We start from the raw sequence: 20605 nt of genomic DNA on the forward strand, positions 1-20605 counted from the left end.
ACAATGATACCTATTCCAGAAAAACCCAGCTCCTCAACGGGCCACCAGTCATCTCACCATCCCTCCCCATACTCAGTGAAAGGCTAGAAAACAGGCAAGTATAGAAGCATGTTCTGAAAGCCATGACATATATGCTCTAGTGAACTGTGGTCAAAACACAGAATTTCCATCCCATAGGAAATTTAGAAATTTCTTTTTTGCCCTGAATTGTGACACAAAGTCAAAACACTGAATTTTTTCATGAAACAAAATACTCCAAAATATTTTGTTTCAGAAAAATCAGAACATCTTAAACTTTTTTTTTATATTATAAATTTATAATACAAAAGTTGAAGGAATAAAGATGAATTGTTTTGACCTAATCAAAATGAATAGTTTAGAAGTTTTTCTGTTAAACGTAATCAAAATCGACATGTTTCTGTGAAACATTTCGATTTCAAGCAATCCGCATTTTCTGACATAAAACTGATCCGCTGGAAAATTTTTGACCAGTGCCATTCCTGAAGCAAGCTCCAATGCCAAGGATTTGTCTACACAGCTGCACGCCCTAGGGGTGTGAATTGTAGAGCACACTAACAGGTTGTGCTGTAACTGCCCCATGCAGATCCTGCTGACATGAATTAAAAGATTATGAGAAGCAGGTAGCTTTCATGCTAGCAGGGTCTGCACGGGGCAGTTACAGCACAACCTGTTTGCATGCTATGCAATTCACAACCCCAGAGTCCACGCTGTGGTGCCATGCAGACAAGCCTTAAGAACACCCTGCCGCCAAACCACTCCTGCTTTTTCCAGGAGATTGGTAGCTTGCTCACTCTGAGATGCATTGATCGGTAGAGGGAATCTGGCTCAATTTCTACAGATCAGAGGAGTCTGCTTCTTTTCAAATTACTCACTGTGAAATTAGGTTTGGGTTGTTACAAATATCATTTTCTGTCCTACAGGAATTAACAAATGGAAATGATAGTCCTCATGCCAGGATGAGCCATATTAACACAAAAGGCACACTGCTCTGATCAGCAGTTGCTCTGAATGGCAGATTCCTCCCACTGCCATATTTTGAAGCCAGGACAGGCTCTAGCAAATTTTCATGTAAGCGAAGTACTACCAGCAAGTACTTCTCCTTCCCTGCTCCCCCCACCCCACCTCCTGTGTTTTCTTCACAGAACCTGGCCCACTTTCAAGACATAATCTGAGATGGACCCAAATCAAGACCACAGACCTAAACACCCCAAACTTCTGGTGGCAGTTTTTGCAATCTGGATTCAAAATTCACACAGCTGGTCCCTATTGCTATCCTACCTTACACACACACACACACACACGCGCGCACACACACACACCCAAAAAGATCTGAAATCGGCAAACTCTGGAACGTTCAAAATTCTGATCCAAATTTTCAGGGCTTTGGAGCAGAGCAGCTCCGGACCAGTGGAGCTGCAGGTTTTTGCCTGGAGCTGGAGCGGAGCCGGAGCACAACTCCAAAGCCCTGCAAATTTTGCTGCTTGGGGCTGCCTCCTCTTAAGTTACTGAGGTGATCGTTCTGAAACAAGGCTTTAAAAGCCGAACACAGTTTATTTCCAGAAGCACTTGGTGCCTTTAGCCCTCTCAAGCGCTAAAGAGTTTCTGTAAGTTTAATGCTTATATTGTGTAATAAATCGAAGATAAACAGTCACATGGCACAACATCCTACCTGATCACTGCAAGCTTGTTAAAACAAGGTTGAAGTTGTTTTACTCCATAGTCATTGATATTATTGTTGTCTAGATCCAGACCCAGATGCTTCTGAAAGTGCTGCATCACAAAGGAAATGGCGCTGCAGTCTGCCGAATACGCATTGCAATAGGTGAGTTTGATGTAGTTGGCCCTCATGCCCCTGACAGTCAGCTTGGCTAGTTTTTCACTTTGAGTCTCATAAATGCACCTCAGCATCCAAACAAAATTGGGCATGACCTGAATCTGTTTATAACCCTTAAGTCTTGCCCGCATCAGGCTCTGCATTTGAAATTTCATGCTTTCTAAGAGATATGTAATGAGCGCATTTCTTTTCCTCTTAATGGCTGCAGGTGAAACTAAATGTCTGATGAGCTTCTCCTTGTCTTTGGAAAGCAGACCACAGAGGAAAAGATTGGTGAAGTGAAAATGTTCTTTATTTCGGAAAGGATCTTCTCCTATAGGGCATTTGCGCAACCAGGAAATAGGGAGACAAGTAGAGTGAGCAGTGTCAGTGGAAGAGCACTCTGAGAAAAACTTCAGTAACTCCTTTGTACCCAACTTCTCTTCAGTAACTAGGAACAAAGCTGTGAAAAAAGACTGCAGGGTCAAGTGCAAGAACTCACAGGAGGACTGGTCTCCATAGCCACCACAGTCATGAACCGTCCTGAGGAATCCCAGGTGCAAATCCTGCTCTGACACATGCAAGGATGTGACTTCCTCCTGGTCAAAGATAAAGAGAGACTTCTCCATCCCCATGTGTGCTATTGTACCCAAAGAGAACAGAGTTTCCTTTTTCGACCTGAATGTCTCCACTTGGCTCCTGGTGTTCTTCTTCAGCAAATTTGTTTTCAGAGTTCGGTTCAAGTGAACTTCAGTCATGAGCAAAAAAACATCTGTGAGTGTAACTGAGTAGTTTGGAAGCTCATGACTGTCGAACATGGAACGGAGGAGTTCAAAGCATTTAAAGATAATCCAACAAAACAAAGGCACTGAACACAAACTGCAGAGACTGGGGTTTGCTTCCAGCTGGTTCGACATCAATACCCGACACTCCTCGTCTCTGAAGAAATTCTTAGTGTATTCCTTCAGGTTACTGCTGGAAAACCCTCGGAGCAGTACTTTCTTCCTAATGATGTTTTGATGGATCTCAGTTCCTGTCCTTGCTGTCAGAACTTTCCTGGATCCCTTAAGAACCTTTCCGCTGAGAAGATTCACCAACAGGGCAAGAGGGTGGGTAGGTTCTTTGGGTGAGCAGATCTCGGGGATGCTGCTCAGGTCAAAGTCGGAATGGATCTCATCAAAACCATCAAATGTGAAAAGGGCTGTATGAGGGAAGTGCAGGATGTGGTTGAATACCTCCTCGGGGTCCTGATCTGGGTAACAGTTGTATTTGAACAGGAGATCCTTCAAACAGATGGCTTCATTCTCCTTAAAACAGCTAAACATCCTGCACCTGAACCGGAAGAAAAATTTGGCACCTACATCCAATTCGCCTCTGGCCCAAAGATTTTGCATCTTTTGTAGCAAAATGGATTTTCCAATACCTGCATCACCAAAGATGTAGATCGTCTCTCCATCTTCATTAATTAACCCAATTCTATCATCAAACAGATCTTCTAAGCGGCTCACCTTGCCTAGGCTCTCATTGGTATAACTGACCAGCTCTATAAGACTAGCAGCATAGGTTTCCTCCAGAAGCATTTCCTCCTTCTGAGCATACGACATAACAAACTTTGTGTCTCGTGCCAATTCATATTTGAGTTTCTGACGGTACCTGCTGACTAAAGAGAGAATTAATTATTAAAAGAGATCGACTCTAACATAAGGGCTACAGTATAGAAAGTCTTGCCATGCTTCGGAACTAAGGAGGAATGACTGGCTATATGCAAACACTTATGCCTGTGGCTCTTAGGTATATAAGAGTTTTAGGTTACAGCTAACTCCTTCCTACCTTTTATCAAATACATGCTGTCTTGAAGTTGCCTCTCTAGAAACAGGGGGGAAATGGTGAGACTTTTGATATTGTACAGTTTCTAGAGAGGCAACGTCAGGGCCCTCAGAGAGGCTCTTTGGGTTTTTTCAATGACAAGTAGTGTTTCTCTGGAGGGGAAACAACTTGTAATAGTGAACTTTTTTTTTTTTCTTCTTTGCATGTGTCCAGCACAAATCAGAGAGAGGCACTAGCAAAGCTCCTGTCAGGATAAGAAAGATAATTTCTGCTTAGCAACATTTTCCAACTGCATGCTTTATTTTCTGGATAGTCATGAATTGGCTAACAGGTTTGGGTGTGATTTCTCAGTCCAAAGGAACAAACTAAGAGCAGTTATTTTTACAGCATCAGGTACTTTCTACATGCCAAGTTAAAAGATTAGGACGACTGCAAAGATCTGATTGCTAGCTGTTCCTGAGCGCCTTTAGAATTCCTGGCTCACAATGCTTTCCCCACAGTCTTGACCTGGTGTAATTACATTTTAGAGGCTCAAGAGGGCTTTTTTGCCAGTACTTTGATAGGATGCTGCCTAGGACATGGTGCTGGTGATTCAGCTGGAAACCCGCTTCCCTTGCAGACAGTACTGACCCAGTGGCACAGCACTGTATTAGGGGGCACTGTGTTGCTTGATGCTGCCATCTTTTGGATGAGGCCTAAAGACCCCACCGCCCTTTCTTCAAAGGTCAGGATGTCCAAGCCATAGACAATTTAGATGGTTACCCTCTTCCCTGTAAGTTTCCCTGGCACTTTCAGTTAACTGAGTTGTTCTTAGAGCTGCAGGGTTAGAAGGGACAGCAAGGGTCATCTAGTCTAACCCCTTGCCAAGATGCAGGATTTGTTGTGTCTAAACCATCCAAGACAGATGGCAACCCAGCCTCCTTTTGAAAACCTCCAGTGAAGGAGCTTCCACAACCTCCCTAGGCAGTCTGTTCCATTGTCCTACTGTTCTTACAGTTTGGAAGTTTTCCCTGAGATTTAATCTAAACCTGCTATGCTATGCTATTTGAACCCATTGCCTCTTGCCCTGCTCTCAACGGCAAGAAAGAACAAATTTTCTCCATCTTTTTTATGGCAACCTTTCAAGTATTTGAAGACTGCTGTCATGTCCCCGCTTAGTCTCCTCTTTTCCAAACTAAACATACCCAGTTCCTTCAGCCTTTGCTCATATGTCTTGAGTTCCATCCCCTGGAGCATCTTTGTCACTCATTGCTCCTTGCCTATTTGTTAGTTTGTTAATCATCATCATCATCATCCCAGACTCTAGGCACCTCAACAGATTAAAAAACAATTTATAGAATAATAAAAACCATAACCACTGGGCAATGCTCCTGTGTTTTCATTGCAAAGGAGTCTACATTTCAGAAGGGGGTGGGGGGTAAGAGTCTTGTATTTATAGTCTGGAAAATGCTTTGGCATCCTTTGAGATGAAGGGCTGTCTAAAAATGTGATATTTGAACTTTAATAATATAACTAAAAATCTACTGTCACTTTGCCAAAGATAATCACAGAGCAGTTATTTTGTGCCGTGTGTTAAAGACTAATCAGTTCTAGGGCTGATCGGAGACGGGGATGCAACACTATTGGATATATAAAAAACAAAGAAAAAAAGTGCTTGAGGTTTAGAAAAATAAAAGCTACGTATACAAAATATACACGTTCAATTAAACCCTCAGGGCTGTATTCCAATATTGTGGCTGGGCTGCTGTCAGGCTACACTTAATGTTAAGATATTTCAGCTAGCAGCTGAGTGTTTACATAGTCGTTTTCTTTGGCTGCTTTCGCACAAACCCTACAGAGTGCATGTGTTTCTTATTATTTAATGCACAATAGAAGCATAGAATATCAGGGTTGGAAGGGACCTCAGGAGGTCATCTAGTCCAACCCCCTGCTCAAAGTAGGACCAATCCCCAATATTTGCCCCAGATCCCAAATGGCCCCCTCAAGGATTGATCTCACAACCCTGGGTTTAGCAAGCCACTGCTCAAACCACTGAGCTATCCCTCCCCCCCACAAAGACTGTGAATGGCTAGCCAACTACAAAAGCAGTTTCTTCTCCCTTGGTGTTCACACCTCAACTGCTAGAAGAGGGCCTCATCCTCCCTGATTGAACTAACCTCGTTATCCCTAGCCTGATTCTTGCTTGCATATTTATTCCTGCCTCTGGAAATTTCCACTACATGCATCCAGCAAAGTGGGTATTCACCCACGAAAGCTCATGCTCCAATACATCTGTTAGTCTATAAGGTGCCACAGGACTCTTTGCCTCTTTTTAGAGATGATCCTAGATACACAGCTCACTGCATTCTTATCACAGGATTACCTGGTTAGAACCTCTTATCTATAAGGGTAATTCAGGAGTCATGGTGGCATATTACTCAAGCTCCACCTACAATCCCAGGACGTTTTTGCAAAAACAACTGAAAGTGAAATAGTTAATGCTGATGCTTAAACTGCTGTCATTAGGTTACATGGTTAAAATGAAAGCTCCAGTTAACCTGAAAATGCTGATCTGATGTTGTGATACTCTGTACCCCAAAGCAGCACCCTAACACCCCATATTTATCATGGTGATAGGTTTTGTACAAAGTATGCCTTGTGAGATATCATTTTAAAAGTCTTGATTTGTTGAATATTATATCCTGTTGGATTGTATGTGCTATCACTGTATGTGAAGTTACAAAGTTTTGCTATGTGTGTGTTACTTAAATACGTTGTAAGATTGGAAACACCTACAACCAGTCTTTCAAGTACAACAATGGAGCAGCCAGACACTGATGATGGCCCATTAAGGGGAATCCACACTCATCAGGACTACACCAAGAACTGTATACAGCGGAGACATCCCAGAGAAAGCACATAGACAATGGAGATTGCTTGACTCACATCATAGCAAAAGATCTTTCCAACAAGCTGGAAGTGACACCAGCACTTGGCCTCTCTCCTCCCACAACTCAACACCAGGAAACAAATCTGGAGAACAAAGACGTTGAACAGGGAAGGTGGTCCCAGGCTGTGTATGAGGGAACTCTCTCATTAGGGTGAGACACTGATTGATTCAAATCCTGTCTATCTTATAGAACTCAGATTGTGATTCTACTTTTATTTCTTAGGTGACCAACTTTGATCTGTACACTCACTATTCATAATCACTTAAAATCTATCTTTCTGTAATTAATAAATCTATTTTATATTCTATCTAAACCAGTGTGTTTTGGATGAAGCACTTGGGAAATTTGCTCAGTAAAAAGAGCTGGTGCATGTCCTCTCCACATTGAGGGAAGGGCAGACTGGGTAATAAACTCACACTGGCCGGGCTTCTAACAAGGGCAAGACAGTACGGCTCTGGGGTCCTAGGCTGGGGAGCTGTGGGGAATTGGCTGGAGCCTCTCTATTGTTCGTTCATGAGTGGCTGGGGAAAGCATTCATGTAACTCAGCTGGGTGTGTCCTTGCCTGTGGATAGCTGTATACATGCAGGACCTGGAGCGGTTTGCAGCTTGTCACAGCATCACAGTGTGAGAGGGAATCCAGGTTGGTGGGACAGAGGGCTCAGCGGTATCCCAGTTCCAGGTTGCACTGCAGGGAACCTGTCACAGACGTACCACAGTGTAGCTGTTTCATCTGACTCCCTGGTAAGCTTTTTGAAATTTTTCCTTTTTCCCCCCTCCTGGCTTCAGTAAGGTAGCTCTCTCATTATTTTGTTTTAAGTATCTTTTTTTTAAAAGTTGCCCGTAGCTGATCACTAAAACCGAATACTTTTGGAGTGAATTAATTTCAAATATTTAAATGGGAGTGGTACACATGACTGTACTGCTTGCAGTGCTATGCGGGGAGGACTAAGGTGACTTTAATCCACCTGTATTCCCTCATGATTCTGCCATGCTTTGGGGTCTAGAATGGCCTTCAGCATAACTTACTTAGATAATAGAGGGGGCTGTTCTAAGTTCCAAAAGCCTGTCTCAGCACCATGTAGGATCCCCACAGTGCTGCATTCTAGATGCCCTGCCCCCTATATACCTTTGTAAAGAGGCCTGTATAAGGAAGCCTACAGCTGCCCTACACAATGCATTCACCATGGTATATTCCCTAGCTGGTGCTCTGGTTTCTACAGATCCTGTATGTTGCCACAGACAATAGTAGGGGGGATAAAAATCTCACCCCATATTACTCAGACTGAAAACAAGAACCACAATGTAGGGTCTATCCCTGGTTACATATTTTTAAAGCTTGATTCCTGAGGCTGGGAAAATCAGGACAAACAGTGAGGCTAATCAATAGACAAAATTAACCTGGTTAATATTAACACACATTTCTCTGGAGACATGTTTTCTACAGAGAATTTACTTGCATATTGGCTCTTACACCTCTTCCTACCTGGATCTGTATTTACAACAGGTTTATTTTGAATATTCTGTGAAGGGTGGAAATCTATTTCATCCAACCAAGGCTGTAGTTCATAATACGCATCAGAGACCTCTTGCAGGATGTAGATGAAATATTCTGAAACTTCTTCTCCTTTGCTTTGAACCAGATCCAGAATTTTACGAACCTGAAGAAATACCATGTAGAACGTTAGCAATACATAGGATTGTGGATCAGTTACATTTATGAAATGCTTTGAGATGCTTCAGGATTGGAAATGGGACCCCAATCAAAGCCTAGAGTCTACTTTCCCAAGCTGGGATGTCAGAATCTGGATCTGAACCTGAACTATCCCAAACTTCAGTGTGTTTGGACTGAGTGTTTGGATTCTGGCATTACAAAGAGGCTGGATCTGCAACTCTGGTTTGATCTGGTTTGGATCAGAGGTTTTAATTTGGGCTCACCACTACAGCTACTGTATGTACATAGACCAGCCATAAAGATAAGGGACACAGTGCTCCATAGTGTAGAATGCAAAGGAAATTCCTGGTCTGGGTGGTCACCACAGTCATGCAGGAGATTTCAAATCTTGCCCATATTAAATGAAACCAGAGGACTGATTTTTGACCTCCTGGCCTGGTCCTCTGATTTCTGAGGCTAAATTGCATTATTTAATTTTATATCAGAATCTAGCCTGAATAGCAGTGTGGACAGCAGAATGTCTCCCTGGACTTGAATGCAGAACCAAACAAGCACTCTTCCTTCTTTAAGCATAGCAGTTTAACTCTGCCAGGTCACCTCTCCCTGCTCATGCTATGGGGGATTGGGTGGGGGGTGAGAGAGAGCGTGCGTGTGCACGCAATGCTTTATGCCCCTCTCATTCCGCAGCCATAGGAGAGTTAATGTTCACACCCACTAACAAAAAAGTTTGACTCCAGCTACTAGATGGAAGGGGTTAGGTTTGGTGGGTAGATCTAGAGGGCCAGGGCTAGTTTGATTTTTGTACAACCAGCACGTGACAACCTTAGTGCAAGTGTTTCTAGAGAGTACAGCCTTCATTCTAAGGATACTCCTCCATGGACTGGATTCCATTCCTGCTAGTCACAAGCTCAATTTCTTCAGTAGGCAAAGGACTTCCAAATTCCTTAATCTCTGAGGCAACTTTTCTCTGGCCTCTCATGAGTTAGAGAGCCCACAATGCAGGATAGAATACACCAGAGCACAGCAAAAAGAGGATTTTTAGATATTAGAGACCTTCACCCAAATCCTCTGGTCTGGAAATCTGCACCTTCTCGTTCAGGATCTGCAAAAGTGGGGCAACTCTCTTATGACAGAACATCTATAAAACCTACTTGTAGCCAGCAAACATTCCTCAGACAATCAGTTTTTTCCTTCCACCTCAGATACTCAATAAGAAAACTGTAAATAGGAGATATTCCATGTGAACAAAGCTTACAGTTAAAAATCGTTTCAATTCAAAAAGAAAAGGAACAAAGAATGGAGCCCTGGTAAACATAAACGTGGATGGTCGCATCAGGAAACAACTCCAGGGGCTGCATTAGCCTCTTCCACAAAGACCCCTCGATAGTGGGGATTCTCCTTTAAGGAAAATCCTGGTGAAATGGGGCGTAAGAGGGAGCCATGGGGAAGGAGTTCCTGATAGTTTAGCCCAATGGAACTGCACTGTCAGGAATTTCTATGGGCACAGAGAGGTAATGGATGCATGGGTCCTCCATGCAGACAGGCTGGGCCTCTTGTAGATGCCCATGAACACCACAGGGTCTAGGTATGGTCCTGCAGCTCATTCTCTGGGGTCAAACCCTGCTCCACTGACAAATAATATGGAGCGGGTGGGGTGGGCTTCACTGGATCCTTCCCTCCAAGCTGCCTCCTGTGGGTTTTTCCATCCCTGAGTTTTCAGTCACTTCTGGCCCCTTCTGCGGGATTCTCTGTGGGAGATCAGGCCCAAAAACTGAACTTCACCCTGGTCCTGTGAAGTACACGTTGCCTCTGCTGAGAGCTCCCCTCTGTACATGACTGACTGTTTTATTATACTACTGAACAAAAAGAGAACCCAAGATGATCATACTGACTGTTTTATTATACTACTGAACAAAAAAAGAACCCAAGATGATCATACAATGCACCACCCTTCAACTCCCAGCTTTGGCTAGCTACACAGAGAAAGCACCACAGTTACAATGTCTATTAACCAACAAGAGTTATTATCCTAGGGAAATCTGCACATTGATGAAGCCCAGGATTCTGCATCTTTTGTCGTTCACTCTTCTCTAGCTGTGACACACATCTGAAACCTCTAAAGCTGCATAACTGGTTCATAAGGGAAGTCAGAGTCAGGTAGTCTATTAAATCACTATAACAGGAAAAAATGCCTAGAACATTTTCTCTTGTGGAAGAATTGGAAACCCAAGCAATTTTTGCTAATATTTGCTCCCAGAGACAGAGATCTAAAACCAAAATGTGTCAGGATATCAAGGTTTTTTCCAATTTCATGAAGAAGGATACAGAATGCACTTAGGTCTTTAAAGAGAAGAGTATTTTAAAATGAACCCTTTCCCCCCTTTAAACTAGGACCAATTTATGATCCCTCCTGTGTCACAGTGAAATAAACTCTGCGTCCCTCTTAAGTATTTTGCAGGGTAACAATGCTCCAAAGAGTACAGGTGTACAATTAAAAATATGCTCATATCACCGATTTTTTAGTAAATTTATGTCCTTAGAGCTTTTCTTATAACTGCAAACAAACAGGTTTACAGAGATTAATTGCCAGGGCATGAGGACACAATCCATCTCCCACTAAAATCAGCAGAAAGGCTACCATTGACTTCAGAGGGAGTTGGCTCAAACCCTAAATGAATACTGGGTCTTGATGGTAAAAAAAACAAAATCAGAGTTGGACGACATTGAGTGCTTTTGAAAGTCCCATCCCACAGGGTTTGCTTTTGTAGTTTGACATTCACGTCCTCGGTTTGTTGGTAACCGAGTAGTCTAGCTACCCCATTCCCACCCCCGTGCTGTTAACTGCTCAAATACACCAATGATTTTCAACCCTATATAATGGTCTTGAAACATTCATTTATTTTCCATGTGAATCCAGTGCTTGTCAAAGGTGCTGGACTGGCAGCCTTGCTGCCTGGTGTTCTCTGGTTATCCACAGAGCAAAGATAGCAACTGTGTAAACTTCCTTAGATTGTCTCAGCAATGACCCTCCTCATTGGCAGGGTCACCTCTAGGTGTGAGAGAATTGTTCAGTCACCCTACCCATTCACAGAATCATAGAATAACACGGTTGGAAGGGACCTCAGGAGGTCATCTAGTCCAAACCCCTGCTCAAAGCAGGACCAATCCCCAATTTTTGCCCCAGTTCCCTAAATGGCCCCCTCAAGGATTGAACTTACAACCCTGGGTTTAGCAGGCCAATGCTCAGCCTCTGTGCTGAGCCTACCCTCTAGAGTGCCAACTAGTGGCAGTGATACTTGAGATGGGAACTCAGCCCAATGTGTATCAAACACAATAGAAGTCTGAAATATAGTTGAGCTAAAGTTACCAGATACACTTCAACTTGTGGGGTTTTACATGGCTAATAAAAAGTTCAAGCTGTCTAGTGAAATAAGGATATACCTTGTCGGCTTGAATAGGAAACTGTGCGGCAATCTCTGCATCTTCAGTAGAGAAGTATTCATTCTTGATCAAGTTGTCAATCAAACACTGGGTGTTTCGGATTTTGCTGACTAAAAGTTCTCGATGTATTTTCAGCAAGTTAAGGAAGGGTGGAGGACTTGATCCAGAGGGTACTTGCTGGATAATCTTTGTATTAGCACAAGACTGACCTTCCATTGTTAAGATAGCAAGAGGCTGCTCCTTCTAACGTCATCTTTGAGCGACTGGAGATTTGCAGCGTGGAATCGGCATGGAGTTTAATTCAAGTGAAACAAAGATTGTTCTTCACACTATTGGACCTGTGCAGATAACAGTAAGGAATATCTATTAAAAGAACATTCAACTGTAGAGACTTACTCCTCAAATACCAATCAAACAAAACATTTCCAGTCTTTCAAGAATACAGTTGCTAATCTCATCTTCCAAGAACACTGGCTTCCTACCCCAGCACCTAAACTCACACTGCTCTTGGCAAAGGGTTACCGAAGGGTCAAGACTAACAAAAGCACACACAGCAGGCTATAATAAAGAGTGTAGTGTATTCTGTCTTGCGCTGCATTGCTGTCAGTTTTATCTGCTGTCCTTTGGTAGAATATCTGATATTATCTTTTTATGCTTCAGCAGATAAGACAGGGCATCTGTCCAAAAGTCTTTGGGAAGGACAGAAAGGAAACAAAGTGATATTGCATCATAATGTAGTAATTCTTACAGATCAGGTCAGTTCTCTTTTACTACAAAAAGTTAAGAATCTGTTTAAAATTTTGCCTACAGACAAGGCCTTGTGAACCTGTGACAGCTTCAGATACATTAAAAATGGGGGAGTTGGCATCTGGGTAGATTTAGGAGGCAACTTGGGGTGGGACGATCACAGTGTTGGATGTTTCTGCAAAAGCAATCAGCAGTGAAACAATAATGTTGACAATTAAATTATCTCCTGTAGGTTTCAGAATTAACACCCAATTGAGATGCAAGAGGCAGGTCACGCCCCTTAGGGTATGTCTACACTACGGAATAAGGTCGAATTTATAGAAGTCGGTTTTTTAGAAATCAGTTTTATATATTCGAGTGTGTGTGTCCCCACAGAAAATGCTCTAAGTGCATTAAGTGCACTAACTCGGCGGAGCGCTTCCACAGTACCGAGGCTAGAGTCGACTTCCGGAGCGTTGCACTGTGGGTAGCTATCCCACAGTTCCCGCAGTCTCCGCTGCCCATTGGAATTCTGGGTTGAGATCCCAATGCCTGATGGGGCTAAAACATTGTCGCGGGTGGTTCTGGGTACATATCGTCAGGCCCCCGTTCCCTCCCTCCCTCCGTGAAAACAAGGGCAGACAATCATTTCGTGCCTTTTTTCCTGAGTTACCTGTGCAGACGCCATACCACGGCAAGCATGGAGCCCGCTCAGGTAACTGTCACCCTATGTCTCCTGGGTGCTGGCAGACGCGGTACGGCATTGCTACACAGTAGCAGCAACCCCTTGCCTTGTGGCAGCACACGGTACAGTACGACTGGTAGCCGTCATCGTCATGTCCGAGGTGCTCCTGGTCGCCTCTGTGAGGTCGATCAGGAGCGCCTGGGCAGACATGGGCGCAGGGACTAAATTTGGAGTGACTTGACCAGGTCATTCTCTTTAGTCCTGCAGTCAGTCCTATTGAACCGTCTTATGGTGAGCGGGCAGGCGATACGGACTGCTAGCAGTCGTACTGTACCATCTTCTGCCGAGCAGCCATGAGATGTGGATGGCATGCAGTCCTTCTGCACCGTCTGCTGCCAGCCAAAGATGTAAAAGATAGATGGAGTGGATCAAAACAAGAAATAGACCAGATTTGTTTTGTACTCATTTGCTTTCCCCCCTCCCCTGTCTAAGGGACTCATTCTTCTAGATCACACTGCAGTCACTCACAGAGAAGGTGCAGCGAGGTAAATCTAGCCATGTATCAATGAGAGGCCAGGCTAACCTCCTTGTTCCAATAAGAACGATAACTTAGGTGCACCATTTCTTACTGGAACCCTCCGTGCAGTCCTGCCTGAAATACTCCTTGATGTACAGGCACCCCCTTTGTTGATTTTAGCTCCCTGAAGCCAACCCTGTAAGCCGTGTCGTCAGTCGCCCCTCCCTCCGTCAGAGCAACGGCAGACAATCGTTCCGCGCCTTTTTTCTGTGCAGACGCCATACCAAGGCAAGCATGGAGGCCGCTCAGCTCACTTTGGCAATTAGGAGCACATTAAACACCACACGCATTATCCAGCAGTATATGCAGCACCAGAACCTGGCAAAGCGATACCGGGCGAGGAGGCGACGTCAGCGCGGTCACGTGAGTGATCAGGACATGGACACAGATTTCTCTGAAAGCATGGGCCCTGCCAATGCATGCATCATGGTGCTAATGGGGCAGGTTCATGCTGTGGAACGCCGATTCTGGGCTCGGGAAACAAGCACAGACTGGTGGGACCGCATAGTGTTGCGGGTCTGGGACGATTCCCAGTGGCTGCGAAACTTTCGCATGCGTAAGGGCACTTTCATGGAACTTTGTGACTTGCTTTCCCCTGCCCTGAAGCGCATGAATACCAAGATGAGAGCAGCCCTCACAGTTGAGAAGCGAGTGGCGATAGCCCTGTGGAAGCTTGCAACGCCAGACAGCTACCGGTCAGTTGGGAATCAACTTGGAGTGGGCAAATCTACTGTGGGGGCTGCTGTGATGCAAGTAGCCCACGCAATCAAAGATCTGCTGCTATCAAGGGTAGTGACCCTGGGAAATGTGCAGGTCATAGTGGATGGCTTTGCTGCAATGGGATTCCCTAACTGTGGTGGGGCTATAGACGGAACCCATATCCCTATCTTGGCACCGGAGCACCAAGCCGCCGAGTACATAAACCGCAAGGGGTACTTTTCGATAGTGCTGCAAGCTCTGGTGGATCATAGAATCATAGAATCATAGAATATCAGGGTTGGAAGGGACCCCAGAAGGTCATCTAGTCCAACCCCCTGCTCAAAGCAGGACCAATTCCCAGTTAAATCATCCCAGCCAGGGCTTTGTCAAGCCTGACCTTAAAAACCTCTAAGGAAGGAGATTCTACCACCTCCCTAGGTAACGCATTCCAGTGTTTCACCACCCTCTTAGTGAAAAAGTTTTTCCTAATATCCAATCTAAACCTCCCCCACTGCAACTTGAGACCATTACTCCTCGTTCTGTCATCTGCTACCATTGAGAACAGTCTAGAGCCATCCTCTTTGGAACCCCCTTTCAGGTAGTTGAAAGCAGCTATCAAATCCCCCCTCATTCTTCTCTTCTGCAGGCTAAACAATCCCAGCTCCCTCAGCCTCTCCTCATAACTCATGTGTTCCAGTCCCCTAATCATTTTTGTTGCCCTTCGCTGGACTCTCTCCAATTTATCCACATCCTTCTTGAAGTGTGGGGCCCAAAACTGGACACAGTACTCCAGATGAGGCCTCACCAATGTCGAATAGAGGGGAACGATCACGTCCCTCGATCTGCTCGCTATGCCCCTACTTATACATCCCAAAATGCCATTGGCCTTCTTGGCAACAAGGGCACACTGCTGACTCATATCCAGCTTCTCGTCCACTGTCACCCCTAGGTCCTTTTCTGCAGAACTGCTGCCTAGCCATTCGGTCCCTAGTCTGTAGCTGTGCATTGGGTTCTTCCGTCCTAAGTGCAGGACCCTGCACTTATCCTTATTGAACCTCATCAGATTCCTTTTGGCCCAATCTTCCAATTGGTCTAGGTCCTTCTGTATCCTATCCCTCCCCTCCAGCGTATCTACCACTCCTCCCAGTTTAGTATCATCCGCAAATTTGCTGAGAGTGCAATCCACACCATCTTCCAGATCATTTATGAAGATATTGAATAAAACCGGCCCCAGGACCGACCCTTGGGGCACTCCACTTGATACCGGCTGCCAACTAGACATGGAGCCATTGATCACTACCCGTTGAGCCCGACAATTTAGCCAGCTTTCTACCCACCTTATAGTGCATTCATCCAGCCCATACTTCCTTAACTTGCTGACAAGAATACTATGGGAGACCGTGTCAAAAGCTTTGCTAAAGTCAAGAAACAATACATCCACTGCTTTCCCTTCATCCACAGAACCAGTAATCTCATCATAAAAGGCGATTAGATTAGTCAGGCATGACCTTCCCTTGGTGAATCCATGCTGGCTGTTCCTGATCACTTTCCTCTCATGCAAGTGCTTCAGGATTGATTCTTTGAGGACCTGCTCCATGATTTTTCCAGGGACTGAGGTGAGGCTGACTGGCCTGTAGTTCCCAGGATCTTCCTTCTTCCCTTTTTTAAAGATTGGCACTACATTAGCCTTTTTCCAGTCATCCGGGACTTCCCCGGTTCGCCACGAGTTTTCAAAGATAATGGCCAGTGGCTCTGCAATCACAGCCGCCAATTCCTTCAGCACTCTCGGATGCAACTCGTCCGGCTCCATGGACTTGTGCACGTCCAGCTTTTCTAAATAGTCCCTAACCGCCTCTTTCTCCACAGAGGGCTGGCCATCTCTTCCGCATTTTGTGATGCCCAGCGCAGCAGTCTGGGAGCTGACCTTGTTAGTGAAAACAGAGGCAAAAAAAGCATTGAGTACATTAGCTTTTTCCACATCCTCTGTCACTAAGTTGCCTCCCTCATTCAGTAAGGGGCCCACACATTCCTTGGCTTTCTTCTTGTTGCCAACATACCTGAAGAAACCCTTCTTGTTACTCTTGACATCTCTGGCTAGCTGCAGCTCCAGGTGCGATTTGGCCCTCCTGATAACATTCCTACATGCCCGAGCAATATTTTTATACTCTTCCCTGGTCATATGTCCAACCTTCCACTTCTTGTAAGCTTCTTTTTTATGTTTAAGATCCGCTAGGATTTCACCATTAAGCCAAGTTGGTCGCCTGCCATATTTACTATTCTTTCGACTCATCGGGATGGTTTGTCCCTGTAACCTCAACAGGGATTCCTTGAAATACAGCCAGCTCTCCTGGACTCCTTTCCCCTTCAAGTTAGTCCCCCAGGGGATCCTGGCCATCCGTTCCCTGAGGGAGTCGAAGTCTGCTTTCCTGAAGTCCAGGGTCCGTATCCTGCTGCTTACCTTTGTTCCCTGCGTCAGGATCCTGAACTCAACCAACTCATGGTCACTGCCTCCCAGAGTCCCATCCACTTTTGCTGCTTGGTCACTTTTGTCACAAGGGACGTTTCACCAACATCAACGTGGGATGGCCGGGAAAGGTGCATGATGCTCGCATCTTCAGGAACTCTGGTCTGTTTCAAAAGCTGCAGGAAGGGACTTTATTCCCAGACCAGAAAATAACTGTTGGGGATGTTGAAATGCCTATATGTATCCTTGGGGACCCAGCCTACCCCTTAATGCCATGGCTCATGAAGCCGTACACAGGCAGCCTGGACAGTAGTCAGGAGCTGTTCAACTACAGGCTGAGCAAGTGCAGAATGGTGGTAGAATGTGCATTTGGACGTTTAAAGGCGCGCTGGCGCAGTTTACTGACTCGCTTAGACCTCAGCGAAACCAATATTCCCACTGTTATTACTGCTTGCTGTGTGCTCCACAATATCTGTGAGAGTAAGGGGGAGACGTTTATGGCGGGGTGGGAGGTTGAGGCAAATCGCCTGGCTGCTGGTTACGCGCAGCCAGACACCAGGGCGGTTAGAAGAGCACAGGAGGGCACGGTACGCATCAGAGAAGCTTTGAAAACCAGTTTCATGACTGGCCAGGCTACGGTGTGAAAGTTCTGTTTGTTTCTCCTTGATGAAACCCCCCGCCCCTTGGTTCACTCTACTTCCCTGTAAGCTAACCACCCGCCCCTCCTCCCTTCAATCACCGCTTGCAAAGGCAATGAAGTCATTGTTGCTTCACATTCATGCATTCTTTATTCATTCATCACACAAATAGGGGGATGACTACCAAGGTAGCCCAGGAGGGGTGGTGGAGGAGGGAAGGAAAATGCCACACAGCACTTTAAGCACAGCACTTTAAAAGTTTACAACTTTTTATTGAATGACAGCCTTCTTTTTTTGGGGCAATACTCTGTGGTAGAGTGGCTGGTTGGCCGGAGGCCCCCCCACCGCGTTCTTGGGCGTCTGGGTGTGGAGGCTATGGAACTTGGGGAGGAGGGCGGTCGGTTACAGAGGGGCAGCAGTGGCAGTCTGTGCTCCAGCTGCCTTTGCTGCAGCTCAACCATACACTGGAGCATACTGGTTTGGTCCTGCAGCAGCCTCAGCATTGAATCCTGCCTCCTCTCATCACGCTGCCGCCACATTTGAGCTTCAGCCCTGTCTTCAGCCCGCCACTTACTCTCTTCAGCCCGCCACCTCTCCTCCCGGTCATTTTGTGCTTTTCTGCACTCTGACATTATTTGCCTCCACGCATTCGTCTGTGCTCTGTCAGTGTGGGAGGACAGCATGAGCTCGGAGAACATTTCATCGCGAGTGTGTTTTTTTTTCTTTCTAAGCTTCACTAGCCTCTGGGAAGGAGAAGATCCTGTGATCATTGAAACACATGCAGCTGGTGGAGAAAAAAAAAGGGACAGCAGTATTTAAAAAGACACATTTTATAAAACAGTCGCTACACTCTTTCAGGGTAAACCTTGCTGTTAACATTACATACATAGCACATGTGCTTTCGTTACAAGGTCGCATTTTGCCTCCTCCCACCGCGTGACTACCCCCTCAACCTTCCCCCCTCCCTGTGGCTAACAGCGGGGAACATTTCTGTTTAGCCACAGGCAAACAGCCCAGCAGGAATGGGCTCCTCTGAGTGTCCCCTGAAGAAAAGCACTCTATTTCAACCAGGTGACCATGAATTATATCTCACTCTCCTAAGGATAACACAGAGAGATAAAGAACGGATGTTGTTTGAATGCCAGCAAACATACACTGCAATGCTTTGTTCTACAATGATTCCCGAGTACGTGTTACTGGCCTGGAGTGGTAAAGTGTCCTACCATGAAGGACGCAATAAGGCTGCCCTCCCCAGAAACCTTTTGCAAAGGCTTTAGGACTACATCTAGAAGAACCGCAAATGCCAGGGCAAAGTAATCCTTTCACATGCTTGCTTTTAAACCATGTATAGTATTTTAAAAGGTACACTCACCAGAGGTCCCTTCTCCGCCTGCTGGGTCCAGGAGGCAGCCTTGGGTGGGTTCGGGGGGTACTGGCTCCAGGTCTAGGGTGAGAAACAGTTCCTGGCTGTCGGGAAAACCGGTTTGTCCGCTTGCTTGCTGTGAGCCATCTACAACCTCCTCATCATCATCATCTTCTTCGTCCCCAAAACCTGCTTCCGTATTGCCTCCATCTCCATTGAAGGAGTCAAACAACACGGCTGGGGTAGTGGTGGCTGAACCCCCTAAAATGGCATGCAGCTCATCATAGAAGCGGCATGTTTGGGGCTCTGACCCAGAGCGGCTGTTCGCCTCTCTGGTTTTCTGGTAGGCTTGCCTCAGCTCCTTCAGTTTCACGCGGCACTGCTTCGGGTCCCTGTTATGGCCTCTGTCCTTCATGCCCTGGGAGATTTTCACAAAGGTTTTGGCATTTCGAAAACTGGAACGGAGTTCTGATAGCACGGATTCCTCTCCCCAAACAGCGATCAGATCCCGTACCTCCCGTTCGGTCCATGCTGGAGCTCTTTTGCGATTCTGGGACTCCATCATGGTCACCTGTGCTGTTGAGCTCTGCATGGTCACCTACAGCTTGCCACGCTGGCCAAACAGGAAATGAGATTCAAAAGTTCGCGGTTCTTTTCCTGTCTACCTGGCCAGTGCATCTGAGTTGAGAGTGCTGTCCAGAGCGGTCATAATGGAGCACTCTGGGATAGCTCCCGGAGGCCAATACCATCGAATTGTGTCCACAGAACCCCAAATTCGAGCCGGCAACGTCGATTTAAGCGCTAATCCACTTGTCAGGGGTGGAGTAAGGAACTCGATTTTAAGAGCCCTTTAAGTCGAAATAAAGGGCTTCATTGTGTGGACGGGTGCAGGTTTACATCGATTTAACGCTGCTAAATTCGACCTAAAGTCCTAGTGTAGACCAGGGCTTAGAACTATTGTTTCACACTGTGCTCAGACTCAGGGAAATATCACTGCATTGGTTTAGACTTGGTTCACTTTTTCAAAGTTACCTCTGCAAAGTTACCATATAGGTTAACAACACAGTAGCTTAGATCCTGGACTACAATATTCTGATCAGGGGTGACTGAAGTAGCTGTGTAATCACAGAATACACAAAAGATCCCACCTATAAGGATCAACAAAAACTGAGGCCCTTGTCACGGAGTGTGGGGGAGTCCAGGCCCTGCACCCCTCTTCCTGGGATCCACGGAGACTCTCAGCCAGCCAGTAAAACAGAAGGTTTATTGGACAACAGGAACAGTCCCAAACAGAGCTTGTGGGTACAACCAGGACCCCTCAATCACGTCCTTCTGGGGGAGCAGGGAGCTTAGACCCCAGCCCTGGGGTTCCCTGTGTTCCTCCACCCAGCCCCAAACTGAAACTAAACCCACCCAGCAGGTTCCCTGCTGCAGCCTCTGTTCACATTCCTGGGCGGAGGTGTCACCTCCCCCTCCCCCTCCTGGCTCAGGTGACAGGCTCTCAGGTCTCCCATCCCCAGGGCACATTCCCAGGTCAACACTCCCCCCTCCCTGCTGAGTCACATCGTCACATCTCTCCCCCCTTCGAGACTGAACTGAGCGGGGTCACGCTGACCAGTGACCTGGGGAAGTTCGGGGCCCCCTCTCCGGGACAGCGCATCCGCTATCAGGTTGGCACTTCCCTTCACGTGGACCACGTCCATGTCGTAATCCTGCAGGAGCAGGCTCCATCTCAGGAGCTTGGCGTT

The 20605-nt window shown here is 46.0% G+C and overlaps 3 protein-coding genes and 1 long non-coding RNA gene across 7 annotated transcripts in view; 2 read left to right on the forward strand and 2 right to left on the reverse strand.

Moving 5' to 3' along the window:
- The window catches only part of RPL14 (ribosomal protein L14), a 247778-nt gene that overhangs the window by 85127 nt on the left and 142046 nt on the right, over positions 1-20605 (forward strand). The window lies entirely within an intron of this gene.
- The window catches only part of NOD1 (nucleotide binding oligomerization domain containing 1), a 58228-nt gene that overhangs the window by 19838 nt on the left and 17785 nt on the right, over positions 1-20605 (reverse strand). For 3 of the 4 annotated variants that reach the window (XR_012157492.1, XM_073333301.2, XM_073333299.2), the window contains exons 2-4: positions 11706-12043; positions 8076-8250; positions 1691-3494 (exon numbers count right to left, since the gene is read on the reverse strand). Coding sequence is in view for 3 of the 4 variants with exons in the window: in XM_073333301.2 (XP_073189402.1) it covers positions 1691-3494; positions 8076-8250; positions 11706-11921 (2195 nt within the window). In the remaining variant the exon portion in view is untranslated. Of the gene's footprint in view, positions 1-1690; positions 3495-8075; positions 8251-11705; positions 12044-20605 lie in introns of those variants that run through there. The other variant, XM_073333302.2, reaches the window with a different exon arrangement.
- Positions 1699-6716, forward strand: LOC144930233 (uncharacterized). Its single transcript, XR_013635388.1, has 2 exons — positions 1699-1843; positions 2064-6716. It is a non-coding gene; the product is annotated as an uncharacterized LOC144930233 (long non-coding RNA).
- On the reverse strand, positions 17449-20317 carry LOC144930166 (uncharacterized). The gene is made up of 2 exons (XM_078851314.1): positions 18867-20317; positions 17449-18278 (listed from the first exon to the last, which is right to left on the reverse strand). The coding sequence occupies exons 1-2, from the start codon at positions 19447-19449 to the stop codon at positions 17755-17757; spliced, it is 1107 nt and encodes a 368-aa protein (XP_078707440.1). The 5' UTR covers positions 19450-20317; the 3' UTR covers positions 17449-17754.

Source organism: Lepidochelys kempii, chromosome 2, assembly GCF_965140285.1.
Source record: "Lepidochelys kempii isolate rLepKem1 chromosome 2, rLepKem1.hap1, whole genome shotgun sequence".
In the NCBI taxonomy this organism is placed as follows: domain Eukaryota; kingdom Metazoa; phylum Chordata; order Testudines; family Cheloniidae; genus Lepidochelys; species Lepidochelys kempii.

Excerpts from the sequence above, each read along its gene's own strand:
- LOC144930166 (XM_078851314.1), bottom strand. The coding sequence starts at position 19,449 with ATGCAGAGCTCAACAGCACAGGTGACCATGATGGAGTCCCAGAATCGC. Across the intron at positions 18,279-18,866 it reads AGGCGGAGAAGGGACCTCTG|CTGCATGTGTTTCAATGATC; the intron begins GTGAGTGTACCT and ends TTTCTCCACCAG.